The sequence below is a fragment of the Propithecus coquereli genome, unplaced genomic scaffold (genome assembly GCF_000956105.1).
Source record: "Propithecus coquereli isolate 6110/MARCELLA unplaced genomic scaffold, Pcoq_1.0 Scaffold341, whole genome shotgun sequence".
Classification (NCBI taxonomy): domain Eukaryota; kingdom Metazoa; phylum Chordata; class Mammalia; order Primates; family Indriidae; genus Propithecus; species Propithecus coquereli.
The window spans coordinates 2,550,628-2,566,820 of record NW_012149075.1 but is presented as its reverse complement, the minus strand read 5'-3'; the positions used below and the strand labels follow the sequence as shown (position 1 = coordinate 2,566,820).

At 49.7% G+C, this 16,193-nt stretch overlaps 1 protein-coding gene across 1 annotated transcript in view; it reads left to right on the top strand.

Moving 5' to 3' along the window:
- The window catches only part of STPG1 (sperm-tail PG-rich repeat containing 1), a 47,363-nt gene extending 32,935 nt beyond the window's left edge, over nt 1-14,428 (top strand). The window contains exons 6-9 of the mRNA XM_012650879.1: nt 660-768; nt 4,093-4,258; nt 12,302-12,492; nt 14,352-14,428. Of these exons, the coding sequence (XP_012506333.1) occupies nt 660-768; nt 4,093-4,258; nt 12,302-12,492; nt 14,352-14,428 (543 nt within the window). The remainder of the gene's footprint in view (nt 1-659; nt 769-4,092; nt 4,259-12,301; nt 12,493-14,351) is intronic.
- The last annotated feature ends 1,765 nt before the right edge of the window (nt 14,429-16,193 follow it).

Sequence of the window (16,193 nt, the reverse complement as noted above, 5' to 3'; positions counted from 1 at the left end):
TCACGTGGATAGGCCAAAATTCTTAATTTCCTGTCAGTCCCCAAATGTTGAGACAAGCGAGTGCTTACAAATCTGATCACAATCTTAAATAATACGATTCTCTTGTGTGCCCCAAATGCTGCGCTTATAGAAGGACTGAACAGTGAGGAACGCATCTAGGGATTGGGATGGGGATAGTTAGGACTAAGTGTCCTAAAGAGAGTAAAAATAGTAGAAAAAATAATGAAAATAATGTGCATATGTAGCGTTACACAATTAAAAAAAAGATACTTTCCTATAGATGATCTCTATTGGTCACCCCCATCCCCAGCGATAGTCTGCAACAAGTGGAGATCCATTTCACAGATGATAAAACAGCTTGTGCAGGGCCTGTCCTTGGCAGAAGTGAGCCTGGGTCCTCAAGGCTGTCTCTTCTGGGCACTGTCCTCTGTTCCATGTTGGGTCACCAGCCTTTTGCTGGGGAATCACAAATCATAGAACGCTCAAGTTGGAATGACAGTGAAGGCACAGTGTGACCTTTCTGGCTCACGTCAGCTCATTTTCTAAGAAGGACAAGTTTCAGTCTGATTTTTTACCCAGATTTGCCACTTGCCCAGACATGATGACAAGACAAAGAAAGGGAAGGCACTGAGCACATTGGGCATATTTTCTTCCTCCAGGCCTCTATCTCTTGCTGCAAGCAGAGAAACAATGTCTGTGCCCGAGCTGGATTTATGTCAAAAACCCAAAGAGGATTTTTCACTGTTACTGAAAAAGGACCTGCCCCAGGTAAGCAGCTGCCTTGCCCTAGCCTTGACCTAAGGTCAGTGCCCCAGATGTGATTTGCAAGGCATCCATTTCTTCACAAGCTGTTTCTTTGGACGGAGTTAGGCTTGGCGGGGAGTAGGAGCAGGAGACAGGTACTGAGCAAAGAGGAGAAGGAGTGAAGACCAGCTCTCCCCATCCAGGGGAACAACGGCTGGCTCTGGACAGGGCCCCCAAGCAGCCTTCTTGGCGTCCCCTTTCATGACCAGGCATACATGCTCTGGGCAGCCCAGTGGGGACATGGCTTCTCACCTCAGAAGTGTGCAAATTCACACACCCCAGGTGCCATCACAGGCCACTGGTGGGGAGGGAGATGGAGGGTATGACAGTCCATCCTGCTCCTTTGACACTCAGCTGCTGTGTTCCTTTTCTCCTAGACCTAGAGGTGACTTCATCAGCTGATCATAAAACGGTAGAGAACAGCACCGTTCACGGAACCCCACTCCATGCTGAGTGTTTTCCACGCAGTCTCACAGGTCCACATACTTAGCCCTGGTTTTCAGATGAGGAAAGGGAGACTCAGAGAGTTGCAATGACTTGCCCAGTGTGTCACAGCCAGTAAATGGTAGACCTGAGCCCAGAAAAGCCCATTTCCCCATCGTTGCATTGTGCTTTCTGGACCCTCCAGGATTCAGGAGTACACAGGAGCGTGCCTGCTGGCCTTGGGGAGAGGTGTTACGCCTCTCCTGTGCTCTCAGACCTCCAATCCTGGAGCCCTCATTGTATTACATCATCTCAAATCGGTCCCCAACCACCACCACCCCCGGCCTTGGGCTCCAGAGCCAAGCGGAGGAGTAGGGAAGGTTTGCTTCTGTAATCACGCCTCTTGGAGGGGGTGTGGATGAAATTGCAGTGCATGTCAGATTTCAGTAAATCCAGATTAAAGGTAAAACAATCAATCTGAAGCTGAATAACAAAAACAGCACTAATTAGGAGGCTCAGCCCCGGTTAAAGCTCCCCTGCCTTGCATCAGCCTGTGGGCAAAACCCCACCTTGTTTGTTTATACAGAAGAACAAAGCTGGCATCCCTGGGGTTTGGCCAGAGTCCCCGCCAGTGAGCCCTGGCGTGTGGGCATCTCCACAGCCAGCCACATGTGCCTGCTCCCCTGACCCTGGGAGGATCCTGAGGGGACCTCAGCCCCTTGTAACACAGAGCAGGAGGGGTAAAGGTGGGTACTCACATCTGTTATGCTCCTCCTGGGTGCTTTATCTTCATGATCACATTGAATGTTCCAAAAAGTCCAGGGATCATGTGCTTGCTACATAGCAATGTGCTCGGAAAGTGTGAGCTATTGTTATTATTAGTTTATCCCCATTTTATAGACAAAAGTGATACACAAAGCAGGTGACTAGTCCAGGGCCCCACAGCTGGATATGAATCCAGGCCCCTCCATCTTGACACCTGGGACCTAGAGATGACCACCATCCCTCTCCCATGGCCACCCTGGGCTTCCTGGCAGTTGGCTATCCGGTGGTGGGAGCACAAATGCTTTTTGTTGCTTGCCTTTGCTTTTCATTATTTTCTGTATTTGGTGATTCAAGTGTTGCTTTAACCTGTTTTTAGTAGGAAAAAATATATGTATATATATACATGAGAGCAAAACAGAAAGACATATATATATGAGAGGAACAGAAAGACGAGAGATGTATACCAATATTGTAAATGTTGCTGACATCTGATTTTTAAAAATTTAAGCAAATATTGGGGATATCTTTTCATGGTTGTTAAAAATCCTTCTAGAACATCATCTTAATGGATGTATAGTATTCCATTGTATGATGATACCATAATTAAGGAACAAATGCTCTCGTTGGAAATTTAGGTTGTTTTAAATTGATCACTATATGAATAGTACAGCAATGAATATCCTTATAGCTAACAATCTGTGTACAGTCAAGATTATTTTCTCATATAAATTGCTTCAAGTGGAATTGCTAAGTCAAAAGGTATGTAAAATATTTAATGTTCTTGATATTTGTAACCAAATTGCCCTTTAGCACAGGAATAATTTATCCTTTTCTTCTATGGGGTGACTGTTTTCCTCACCTTTGCCATCACTGGAGATTATCATTTCAATAAAACTTGTTCATATGTACTTATTGTTGTTTTCAGTACTTTTGCAATGAAAAGTAAATTTTATTTAAAACAAAATCAACTTTACAATGTTTCAAAAATGTGAAATATTTTCCCCACTCAGGATGCCACCACCTACTGTAATTGTTTCCACTTTTCTGGATTCCCATCTATTTTTATTCAGATGTGTCCTTTTGTACATAGGTATCATCATAGTACGTGTAGACTTCGGGCTTTATTTTACTTTTTTTACTCATATCTGTTTTAAAAAATATTTCCATGTGGCTCTATGGTCTTCCTGTTTACCATTGTCAGAGCTGACATTCCATCAGATCAGGCTGCATTTCCCATAACTGCCTCTGAACCTGGACTTCAGGCTGTTTACACTTTCTCGCATTGTAGCTCCCTGTTGTGTACCTCTTTGTGCTTAGAACTTTTTCATCCTGGCGAATAATTTCCTTAACTTCTGAGCAATGGGAAGCCTGTGTCAGAGTGTGCAGACACCTTCAAGGCTTTGGCCTAGTATTGCTGGTTTGTACTCCAACACCTGTGCCCATGTACAGGGCTGCTGACAACTTGGGGGTGAGACCACTTCTTCTTCACTCCAGCTTGGGTCCTTGTCTTCTTCCTTGAAGCTCTGTGCACAAATTAATTTTATTCTATCACAGTTTCGCGGGATAGGCATGTGGCATGGTGGGAAAGCATAGGCTTTGGAGACAGGCTGACCAGTCTCCACACAGTAGGAGTTCAGCAAATACTTGTCGATTGCGTAACGTTTACAAAGCAACCACTGTGTGCCAGGAACTTAAGATATTATTCAACTATCATAACAACCCTGTTTAAAGAATTATTATTCTTACTTTATAGAGGTGGAAGTTGGGCTTCCGAAAGGTGGAGGGATTTGTCTAAGTCCTTGGTTGGATGGCGAATTATTTACTATCTCTGAGTCTCAGTTTCCTCTTGCTTAGAATGGAAGTGTTAATTCCCATCCTGCCAGGCTACCTGAGGGCTGAATGAGCTGCACGTGGGATGCACGTGGTACATGTTCTCCCAGTAGCAGCACTATTTCTGCTTCTTTCAGGCAGCCCTTCCATTCGGCCATGTTGGAGTGATACTGCCTTATAGCTATCAAGTGTATTCTTGGGGGTAAGATACTGCTTTTTATTTATTGGAGACGAGTTCCTTATTCTGTTTTAAAATTTCTTTCTGCTTAGGGCATTATAATATCGATGATTCCCTTGTGAAGCAGTCACCAAAAATATTGATGTCTTGTTTTAAATCAAAAACCAACCGTGGATTAAAATTGACGTCAACAGGCCCAGGACCTGGTTATTACAATCCAAATGATTGCACCAAAGTTGAAAAAAAGACTCTTATTCCGTGAGTCCCAATTATTCTGATCTTTCTTTTGAAAGGTGATTCTGGGGAAGGACCTCAATGTGGATAGAAAAGGAAGGGGTGTCACTACTTGGGAGGAACAGTGCCAGGCCACTCTCCAGGGGCCCTTGTTGACAGATAATAGGTGTTCAGTAAATACCTGTTGAAGGCATAGTATTTATTGAGCAACTGGTATGTGCCAGGAACTTAAAATCTTATTCAATTATAATAATAATCCTGTTGTAAGAATTATTATTCTTATTTCATAGAGGAGGAAGCTGGGCTTTAGTGAGGCTGATTTGCCTGAATTCACACAGCTGATATGAGGTTCTAAACGGAATTAGCTCAGGACTGTGAATCTTTCCACATTCCCCGCAATGCTGTACTCTCCTGGTAGTGTTATTCTATTTTTTATAACATAAAATCTTCCACCAGGGTGGCAAGATATACAGAAGCAATGAACCTCTAATAGTTTTGTACTGATGGAGATTTAAGCCCAGACTTTGGTCAGACTTCCTGGATTTGTACTTCAGCTCTGCTGTTTTCATGCTGTGTGACCTTGGGTAGAGTTCTAACCTCTCTCAGCCTTCATGCCCTCATCTGTAAAGTGGGTATAATTTATGCCTCATAAGGTTGCTTTCAGAATTAAAAGCGTATGTTTGGCATATACTAGGTACAAATGTTGACTCAATATTAACACAAATTATAAAACTGAAGACAAGGATTTGTGTTACCATTTTTACTATCCTGCACATTTAATGTTACTTTCGCCTGAGAGGCTCAAAAACTCACAGGGCTTATTTATTCTTCAAATGGTTCTAGAATTTCTAAAACTAACCATAGTTAAGCTCAGTCCTCCTGTCACCCTTTAAGCTCTCAACCCTGTGTAGCTCCTCCAGGCAGGGCTGGCCATTGGTGGGGGGAGGGCTGATCAACAGGGCTAGGACTGAACACAGAGCCACCTCAGTCCCTCCAGGGAGGTCAGGCAGGTGGCAGGGGCCATAGCCACGGTGGGTCAGAAGTCCAGACAATCCAGGGAGGCTGGCAGCGTTGGGCATGGTCCAACCATCAGCTGAGGGCAAGGGGCCAGGGTTAGAGAGAGGAGCAAGTTGTGAATCTGCCAAGTCAAACTTGGGATCTGGAGCAGGGATTCAGACCTCAGATGGAGTCTACCATGTAAGTCCCTTCTGCCCTTCCGTACTTGTGCTCTGCAGGTTGCCCCTTCGCAGGCTGCAGGGCTGAGGACGGACAGGGGCTGGGGGCTGGGGGGTGGGCAGGCCAGTCTCCAGGAACAGGCTCTCTCCAACCGTCAGGAACTTCCTGCCTCCAGGCTGACTTGGCGCAACTCGGCATGCAACCTTGTCCCTGCTCTGCCAGAGAAACTGAGTGGTTAAGAGGACGGGCTGGGGTTGGCAGACCTGCGCATGAATCCCAGCTCTGTCCCTTCCAGAGTCTTCTCTGCTTTGAGCCTCAGTTTCCATGATATTAAGTGGAGATAAGAATCTTATAGGAATTCTATGAGGTTTAAATGAGAAAGTAGTTGAAAATAGATACTACTCTTATTATTATTATAGCTGTTATTATTCTGTATCCTATAGACATATTAGGATATAGGATATAGCTATTATTTGCCATAGCAGTTCAAGCCCCCAGTGCAAATCTGGAAGCTTCTTCAAGGAAAATGACAAAATAAGGTAGGAGAGTGGAGAACCCTCAGTTTTTAACTGCTTTACACATAGAAGTGTCTTTCGGCTTTTGCTCAAGTTTGGCCAAGTGGTTTGAAATAATTCTCATTGTATGGTATTTGCATCTGTCAGTCAACAGGCTCTGTAGGTTTCTAGTTCTGTGCTGGAGGCTGTAGGGGTGCCCGGGTGAGCAGGACGCCATACCTTCAGCCTGAACAACCCCAGAGCAAGACAGAGGAGCATGCAACAAAATGCCGGGTCACATGGGTCCCAAGGTGGTGTGGCCACGCATATCCCAAGGGGCAGTCTTTCCAAGTGGGGCAGTGCAGTGGCGGTGCATGTCTGGGTACATCTGGGGCTCACTGGCTCTCTGTTGATGCTTTATACATAAAAGATCTTTAGTTAATAAAGTCTGGGAAGCACTGCATAGTAACCCTCTGCCCCTGGGAGCGTCACAGTGTACACAGTCATATTAAAGGCTCTGAGAATGCCTGCAGTAAAGGAAATGGTTAACCCAGTGTCTCCTAAACTTAGGTGTACCCAGATGAGTGAATGGTACCCCAGGCTCTACAGCAGGATGTTTGTGTAACTGGCTCTGTGGTCTCGGGCTGCTCTCAGCACCTCTCTGGGCCTTCATTTCTTCATGTGTGAAAGTGAGGGGAGGACATCTTTCCATTTCTGACTCACCATCACCCCAGGTTTGCTTGCCATGGCATTCAGGGGAGCACACGGGGCAGTGACCATGGAGCCAGCCTGGACCCACGGACGAGGTCCAAGTTATGTATTTTAAAATTGACATGGAAAGGATGAGGCAGAGAAATCTGTAATTTCATTTAAAAAGTAAGAAGCTAACACTGGTGTACTTTGGACTCTTTTTAAAAAGCATCCATCTGTTTCTGTTGAATAATGTCAGAAATGGTGTAATATAAAGAAAATACGGCTAAATATCATCGGATCATTGAGGGAGTATCTTAACTCCAGTCTCTCCGATCCCAGCTCCGTTCCCTCCCGTGTCCCTGAAGGGAAGAGGGGGACAGGAGCCACGTGGGGGCCCGTGTTCTGGGTGTTCGATCCTGGAGAGTATCTGCATCGTGTCCTCCCCGTCTACATGTAACTGTCATGAGACTTTGTCCACAGCAGACCTAGTCCTCTTTAGCGATTCAGGGCTGTGTAGAACAGTGATGGAGAATCTGAGCCTCGTCACTCCCTGTCTCTTTCCAAAACACACACAGCCGGAGCCACCAGGCTTCGCACACGTGCCACACGATGGGAGACCTGCCCTCATGTGTCTTGGGTTGGAATCGCTTGCCTTCCCGTTCCTGGGTAGGGTTACAGCTTACACAGATAGTATTCTGGCTCTGCTTAGGACGCAGGAAGAATCAGGGCAGGTGCGAATTCTCCCTGGAGTTGTTAGTCCTGTGTTACTGACCAAAACGCGTGAAGCCCAGAGGTGAGAGGATGGGTGATGTGACCAAAGTGCTCACGAGGCCACCAGTGGGAATGTGCTTGTCGCACCTCCTGGAGAGGCCACAGAGGCAGCATGGGTAGTGGGCTAACACAGGCTCCGAAGTCAGGCCACTGTGGAACCTCCACCCTCCTGCACACCAGCCCCGCGGGCCTGGGGGAAGGGAGGTCCTTTAACTGAAATTCACATTCATCCTTGGTGAATTGGGATGAGAACACCTCACATTATGTTTGCAAGGACAAGAGAAGGTAACCCACGTAACTCCCTGGTAACCTGTATTCTTATCAAAGCCTGTGAGCAGGTCCTCTGTGTTCACCGATGTTTCCTGAGCACCCCGCAGGGCGGCTGCTGCAGGGCAGGCCGGGTGTTAGCACCGGCATTTCTGAACTCCTTAGCTGCAGAACATGTCACAGGGTGTTCCTTTGCTACGGCCACCTTGCTGACTCAAAAGCTAAGAGGATTTATCAGCTTCTAGGGTGTCTTTAGAAGCGAAGTGAAGTGTCAGCCAAGGTTTCACTTCTTGAGTTCTTCAATATTCGTCACTGTGGTGACTCAATGAATTAGGGTGAGTCAGGGGAAGGGTTTTTTGAGATCAAAATAGTTCCTCCTAGTGCTGCCTTCCAATGCAGGCTCACCAGCAAGGAGGTGGAACACCCAGAGACATCTTCCTAACCCTTGGTCTGCTTCCTGGAGTTTTTAAGCCACTGGATTTGCACAGACATGCTGTCCTGTCACAGCCAGAGCTGAAGAATCAAGCCCTGTTGGCCCCACTCCAATTTGGATAATTACGCTGGACCCACCTTAAGTTCCCCTGGGATTTTCAATTAGATATGGGATGCTTCATCCCAAGCCGCTGTAATCTGTCACCGCTACCCTGTTAAATAGATACTGCATTCCACCCCAGAGGCAATCGGCTGCCCTTTAATGATGAGAAAAATTGCCCTTTTATCCCTCCTGACCCTGGGAATCCCTGAGGCAGAGTGAATCTGTGCCTGGGAGTGTCCCAAGGGTCTCGGATGCCTTCCCCAGGTGACCTGCTGAGTCCTCTAAGACATTCATTATTCTTGGGCGATTTGCAAGCAGCTCACGTTGGAAGCTCAAACACACTTAATCCAGTTGTGGCCAACTCAGAGCCTTTGATAGATGTTTTCTTTCCACGGGGCAGGACCAGGTTGGTTTTTATAACTGAGCAATGAGGCTCATAAAAGGCCCGGTCACAATGCACCGTGGGCTGCCTTGGGTTTGATCTGGCCTGACATTTGTGATTTGCCAGCCCCACCTCTACACGGAGGGACCGGCTCTGGGTGAGGATAAACTGTCGGGTGGGCCTCAGATGCCTGAGCTCCCTTTATTGCTTCAACAACTCTGCTTTTCTCTACGATTAAGCAAATGTCCCCGGAATAGAGCTGGGGGCCTCAAAGCTGAATAAAACACAGTCCCCTCCCTTAAAGATCCAGGCAAGTAAAAACCTTGGAAAATCTAATGTGTTAAGTGCAGAGAAAAGAAGAACAGCCAGAGTGTGTGAGGGGCCAGACACGCTGAGCTAAGAGCTCCCACAGAGACCATCTGGTGTCATCCTTCCAACTCTCCCAGCCGTGGTAGTTTGCAGTGAAGTGCAGACTGGCAGAGGTGGTGGAGCTGGGGTTGGAATCCAGGTCCGTTGGCCTCTAAAACCCATGCTCCCCTCTCGAGCCATGTGGCGGGAACATGCAAGGCAGTCAGGTAGGGGGTGGCAGGGTGGGGGTGGGTGGGGAGAGAAGTTTCTCTGAAGGAGGTGGGAATGTGAAGCATGAATCAGGGTTTGTAGGGAAAGTCAGTTTTCCTGATCTAGAGAACAGCACGGGCAAAGGCATGGAGTTGCTGAACAGTGTTGGGTATTTCTGGAAGGTAAAATGGGAGCAGGGACGCGGAGGAGAGGAGGCTGGACTGAGAGGCCATAATAGAGCTTTGCCTTCAAATCCTCATCAGGGTCTGTAAGGGGGGTGGTGGGAACTAAGCGAACGACCCAGAATCGGGTGGGTGGAGGCTTGCAGGCAGTCTAGGTGGCTCAGCCTCTGTCTCCATATGTCCTAATTCCTGCCCTGGAGGCTACAGCTTTTCCCACTTCCATGCTTTTGCCCCTGCTGTTCCCTCTGCTGGAAATGCCCTTCCCCACCTTGCACACCTGAAGATTTTCCACTTACATTTCAGGGTAAATGTTCTCTCTTCTAGGCTAGATTTCTGGATTCACCCAGTTGGAATTTATCTATCTGTCTGCCTGTCTCTTTCTGTGCCCTCAGTGCACAGACTTTTTACCTATTCTAACAGATTTCGTGTTTAAAAAATTATTACAAGTGAAGCACTAGTTAACCTCCTAACAGTCCTGGGTGGCAGGTATTTTTATCCAGCATTTTACAGATGAAGAATCTGAGGCCTAGGGAGGTTAAGAGCCTTTTCTAAGGACATACAGCTGGTAAGTGGGGAAGTGGAGATTTAAACCCAGCTCTGAGTGCAAAGCCTTAAATTGTCACCAGTCATGATTGTGGCCAGCAGTAGATTGTCAAGCCCTCAAGGGCATTCAGGTCTGTATCTTAGCACAGAACACTCTGGATTCCCAAGCATGCCTGGCACAGAGCCGCACACGTGGCTGGTGCTCACTAAAGATCCACAGAGCTGGGCTGAAGGTTCCAAGCCTCTCCTGGGCTCATCGAGGGCGTGGAGGGCGAGAGACCTCTCTAACTCATTCTTGCTGAGAACGTTGGTGAGACGTTAACGCAGCATGCACCCGCCTCCTGCAGGCAGTCCCTGGCTAGGAAAGCAGATGTCTCACGGTCTTCTCAAAGAGTGGAGTGGGAATCTTGGGCTTGGGGTGGCCCAGACCAATGACAGGGTGACCTCATACATGGTTGGCTTATTCCAGCTCTGATTTCCAGGAATCAGCCCTGTCTGTTTATGATGCCAGCCACACACTCATCAAATGTCTAGGGGTGTTTTGAAGGGGGAGCCACAAGCCAGAACAAGGAGAAGCCAGCTTTCATTACATTTACAAGGGGAGAGGCTGCTGATCACACACTGTAACCAGTTCTTCCATGCAGACTGGACGGGAGAAGCGTCCCCCCTTTCCTGTGGGTGCCTTTGTTCTACATGCAAGCATCCAGCTGCCGCTCCATCACAAGATGTGAGTCTCCAGCAGATTTACAACGCCTTTCAACGTCCTCCTGACAATGGGAGTGTCCCCTGCCTCAGGGTGACTCTGGTGTGAGTGGGCCCCTAAATCTCTCTTTCCTGGGGCTCAGCTGCTCTTGTGCCACCAAGCAGTACCTGGTGGTGCTGCAGGGATCACTGTAAGAATAATAACTACTTTTACTGCACACCTGCTATGTGCTGGGGCTATGCTAGGTGCTTTACATACCTTTTCTCTATTCATCATAACTCCCATATAGAGAGTGGGTGTCATTGCTCCTTGCTATATACATTGACACTGAGGCACAGAGAGGTCGGGGGGCTTGTCGGAGGCCTCACAGCAAGTAAGTGGTATGACTGGAATTCAGACTCAGATGTATGACTCTCAAACCGTGGCCCCTCTGCCCTGGGACTTCCTCCAGACTGCTAGGCACCAGAGACTTGAGTGCTATGCCGCGTTCCCGTGAACTTGCCCTGTGACTTTGATGAGTTACTTTGTCTCTCTGAACACCAACTTCTTTAGCAAGCTAAGGCAGTTGATTAAGACATCTCTGGGTCCCTTTGAGCTATCTGGGTTTAAGAAGGTGTTGGCCAAAAGGGCAGCAGCATCCCAGTGGCCAGGAATCAGGTCCCTCCATCTGTGTGGATGGGCCGGCTTCCAGGTGGGGGAAGACTCCCTTGGCTGTTCAGTGCTGAGAACCTTCCCTTCCCTTCTGGTGAGAGGCCTTGGAAGAAGCCTCGAGTGAGAGGCGGAAGGAGACAGCCCTTCTGTGGTATGGTCAGGAGAGCAGCATGGCTCCTGTAACAACCCCAGAACTCCCTGGCAACCCAGGGAACTTGGAATCAAGGCCTGATGAAAGATCACAACTGGAAGGGACCTCAGAGGCCGTCTTGTCCAACCCCCTCATTTTACAGATGGGGAAACTGAGGCCCAGAGTGAATTAGCGACAGAGCTAGGACTTGAGTACAAGTTCCATTTCTCTTTCATTTAATCTCTCAATACCAGAGATAAAAAATAGACTCCCTTTCCTGAAGAGGGTGGCAGACAGACCTGAAAACAAACACTTACAACGTAAGTGGAAAGTCTAATGCAGAGGTATCTTGCTGCGCAACCCAGTGCTTCTCCACTCCTGCGCCTGCCTTGCCAGGAGGACATTTAGTAGGATTCTGGAAAGTCAATGCTGGAATGGCCTCCAGAGACCCGCTAGTCTTGGGCTGGCAAATCCCTGGAATGTGGACGCCTATTCCTTACCGCTGGCCATGGCAGGCATGGCAAGTGGATCACCAAGGCCTCTTCCCATTGCGCCGCTGTGAGGCCTCAGTTCTTTTCACAGAGGTCCAGGCAGGCAGTACCAGTGATCAGAGTTGGCACATGAGATAAATGCAGCCTGCCGTTCCTGATTAGCTCACAACAGCATCTACAACAACGCACACTGAGCTCTCACCGTGTGCTGGGCCCTGTCCTGAGTACTGTGTTTTAGGTGCATCATCTCAACCCTACAACAGGCCTGCAAGGTCAGTACTATTATGATTGCCATGTGCAGATGAGGAAACTGAGGCCCGGGGCCCCCTAGCTCACTGGCAGTGGAGCTAGGGCTTTGTCCAGGCCTCCTGTGCTGTGTCCAGTCCTCTTGCAGACAGCTCAGTTCTGTGCAGGCCTCAGCTCTTTCTAAAAACTGGCCTTTCCCTAATAGACTGCTTTAGTGACATCTTCCCATTTTGTCTTTTCTGAAGGAAAAATCCCATCCTGAACTTCTCTGCCCAGCCATTGTCTCTGCCCCCAAAGCCGCCTCTCCCGGGCCCTGGGCAGTATGAGATCGTGGACTACGAGGGCCCCCCCAAGCACTTCATCTCCAGTGCGTCGTTTGTGTCCAACACCAGCCGGTGGACAGTGGCGCCATCCCAGGCAGGCCTGCCTGGCCCAGGTCAGAGGATTGTTTTAAATGATTGTAAAAACCAAATCTGGAATTGTTTGTCATTCCTGGGCCATCAAATGCCACTGATTTATAGGCTGTTTGCCAAACAGTTTACAGGGCTGAGAGTAGATTTAGAAGAGTTATCAGCTCACATTTTCAGAGTATAAGAATGTTTTGTTTTTTAAGGTAGAAGGGCCCTTAGAGATGATCCAGGCCGGGGATTCATAACGGAGGACCATGAACATCCAGGAGGCTCAAAGATGGGCTCTCGGGACTGTGACTCTGCAATTGTACGCAAACTTGGAGCATGGAGCCGTTACGGGACAAGGGGCCATAGTCACAGCCTTTGTCAGATTGTCAGAAAAGTTCTTGCTCTTAAAACTATTTAAACCACTGGTCTAGTGTGGATGAGTCGTTTTACAGATGGGGACGGCCTGGAGAGTGGGTTGGCCCCAGACCCACAGTGACTTAGTGGCAGGCAGAGTGCTGGGTGTCCTCCCCTCTTTGCCTTGTTCACTGTGAGACAAACCAGGGACTGCTGGATGGAGCGGCTCTTCTAAGCCATCCAGCTCCGCTCCCTTCATACAGGGGAGCCTGAGTAGCGATCCTTGTTACATCTGGGATCTACCTGCGAGCTAGTGTCCTGAGGCACTTGCTTGCTCCGATGGGTGGTCTCTGTGCTTCCTGGCCTATTCGTAGCTCTCTATAGAGCACTTTAGTTATTACCACTCCCCGACAGTGGCCAGAGCTGGTGGCATTGGGGACTGACAGGCGTGGCAGGTGGCATGGGAGGAAGAAGGCAGAGCTATGAGGGCCACCGAGTTGGTTACATTCCACCGTTCAGTGGCGATGCTCCCACCCTGGGAAGCAGAGATGACTTGGGCCCTGTGCTTGCCCCCAGAGGCTGCAGTCTGGTAGGGAGACACCTGCCCCTCCACGCTCACAGGTGAGACTCATGTAAGGCAGACTGCACAGGGAGAAAGTCATTCTCATAGCCTGGGCCTTGCAGATATCTGCTATTCAAACCAGCAAACTGCAGAGGTTGACCTGGGGTCATCTGGCCATTCCAGGAGAACTCAAACAGCAAACATGCAAACTCTCCATACTATGGTGAGCTCCAGGAGGCCCAGGGACAGGTGGGGATCCTAGACCAACCCTGTTTGTTCCTGTCCTCTAAGAGCTTTGTCTGAAAGCCTTCTGTATGCTGCACATGGGGGCCAGGCACCTGGCAGTTACTGCTGCTCTGATCACCCACCCCAAGATGGGCTTCCCTGGGGGGCCTCCCGGACACATCTCCATGCAGGCGTCTGCCTCCTCGGCTTCCAGTGGGCGCAGATATACCTGGACTGCCCGGGGCTCCCCCTAGCAGCTTCCCGAGCACCTGGACAGAGAGGACGTGCGCAGGACCCTCACGAACCAGGTCGGTGTCAACGTGAGGGTTTCTGGTCACCTGGGGCTCTGGCTCCCAAGCCCTGCTTGGTCCTGGCGGCTCATCTCCTAGAGAACCATGTCTATAATTGTCATGGCTTTCACTCTTCTGGAAATTTCTAAACTAAATCAAAAGAAAACCCCATCAAGGTAACTAACACCTTGCTTCTTTAAGAATATTCCTTTACTCAATGTTTTTCTCAAACTTCATAGAAAATGGTTTTGATAATTTTGTTCTGTTAAAGAAGTTAAAAGGAGTTAAAGGACGGAAGCCGGAGTTTGCGTCCTGCCTCAGCCAGTTAAGAGCCGCATAACCTTGAACCCGTCCCTTCCTCTCTCTACCACAAGTGAACACAGCAGCCGGAACAGGGCCGCCCAGCCTTTCCCGCTCTGAGGGAGAGTGCCCGTGGCTCCCTTACTGCTCTCTCTCCCCCTCACAGCCTCGTACAAGCCAGCGTTCCCAGGAAAGCAGTCCTTCCTCTACAACGAGGACAACAAGTGGATCCCAGTGTTGTAGTGATGTCACACAAGCTCAGGGGGACCGGGGCCACCAGCCCACCCCACCCGCCTTCCCCGGGACGTTCCTTAGGAGAATGTGCACCGCCCTGTGAGAGCTGACGCTGGGGCGGCTCTGCCATACCCCCACCTGGCCTTGGAGCCGCTGCTGCCACTGCCCTTGTTGGACCTTCCCCTGCAGATGGCACCCCACCCCCGACTGCTGCGGTTTCCTGAGCAGAAAGGAGGAGTGGACAGAGCCCCTGGGCTCCCACGCTGGCTTCTGGCACAACTCCCCTCTGCAGACACAAGGGGCTCCTGAAGCGCAGCCTCCGAGAACAGTCCACAGCGACGGGCCAAGGCCGATCCCCAGCCCAGAAGCCTGATGCTGAGCCGGAGCTCTGGGCCCAGGGTGTGCCTGTGAAGGGGACAGTGCAGGCAGGGGCCCAGGCACGTCCCATCCCTCTGGCCCCGACTTCCAGATGCCTACTTGAGTTCCAGGAGCCAGGATGGCTCAGAGGTACCTGTGACAGAGACACAAAGGGGTTGCCTGGGCCTCTCGGCCCCTGCTAAGTCTTGATGTCTCACCGTCAGGAAGAACATGGAAGCCAGTCACCATGGTCACTTTACACTCATTACCTGCCTCTGGAGAGGGGGATCACATCAGTTTATTGGCCTGGCGTTGGGCAGCACATGTGAACAGGATCCTGCTAGAGCCAGAGCCCTGGAAAAGGAGCAGGGAGGCCCGCTGTGCCCCGCCCCTGCAGGCTTGCACTTTCCCCGACCTTTCCCCTTCCCAGCCTGGCCTCCATCCCTCCCTGACCTCCTGCTCAGTGTCAGAAAAAGACTTATTGACCAAGTGTGACACAATCTTTAAAGCATCTTTACTGGCGAGCCAAATCCTTTACCTTCAGCAAGAGGAAGAGATTCCCGGAGAACCAAGAAGGAATAGAACTGACCTCCGACCTCCTGGTCCCCCTCCATCCTCATCCCCCTCCCCCCACACCCCAGCTTCCCCAAATGGTGATGTTGTCTGTGCTTTTATAAGTGGAGCCTCTGGTGCTTCTCCTCTCCCGCCTCCAGCCTCTCCCCTCCCCTGGGTTCTCCCCTTTACTTCTCTCGGGGAATGTCACATCCCAGGCCTTCCCCGGGACTGGCCACTGATTGGCTCCCCCTTTGGGGAGGGCGGGTGGGAAGGAGAAGGTGGCGTTACACATCCAATTAAACCACATTCTTGCTTCTCACAAAAGCTGGCCTTTTTGTGAACTTCAGATTCCTGCAAGGGCCTGGTGGCTTAGGAACGAGAGTCTGCCTGGAACACTGCCGAGTTCTGGACTTGAAGGCAGAGACAGCTCGTGCTTCTGTCTGCAGGGTCCTTAGCGTCTCCTCGAAAGGAAGAGCTGGTTGAAATTCAGGGCCTGTAAGGTCAAAGGCTTCCAGGAGCTGGGCGGGCAGTGCACTGAGCAGAACAGGCCAGGTGGGGACGGGGACTCTGGACTGCAGCTGCTGCCGCCTGTGGCCAGGGGCTTCCGGCACAGCTCTGGCTCCTTGTTGCCAGACACGGAGATTTGTCAGTAGAATCCGGAAAATCTTTAAAACATGAAAGCTCTTGATTTTAGATGTGGACAACTACATTTCCATTTAAAATTTTTGTTTGGGCAAAAGGAAATTCTTTTGCAGGCCATCAGTTGTCCATCTCAGTGCTAGAAGTTCTGGAAGATCCTTCAAGGCTGGCCTTAAAGCTGTACCTTTGTTTGGGCCCAAATTCTTGACTATGGGGCCAGATC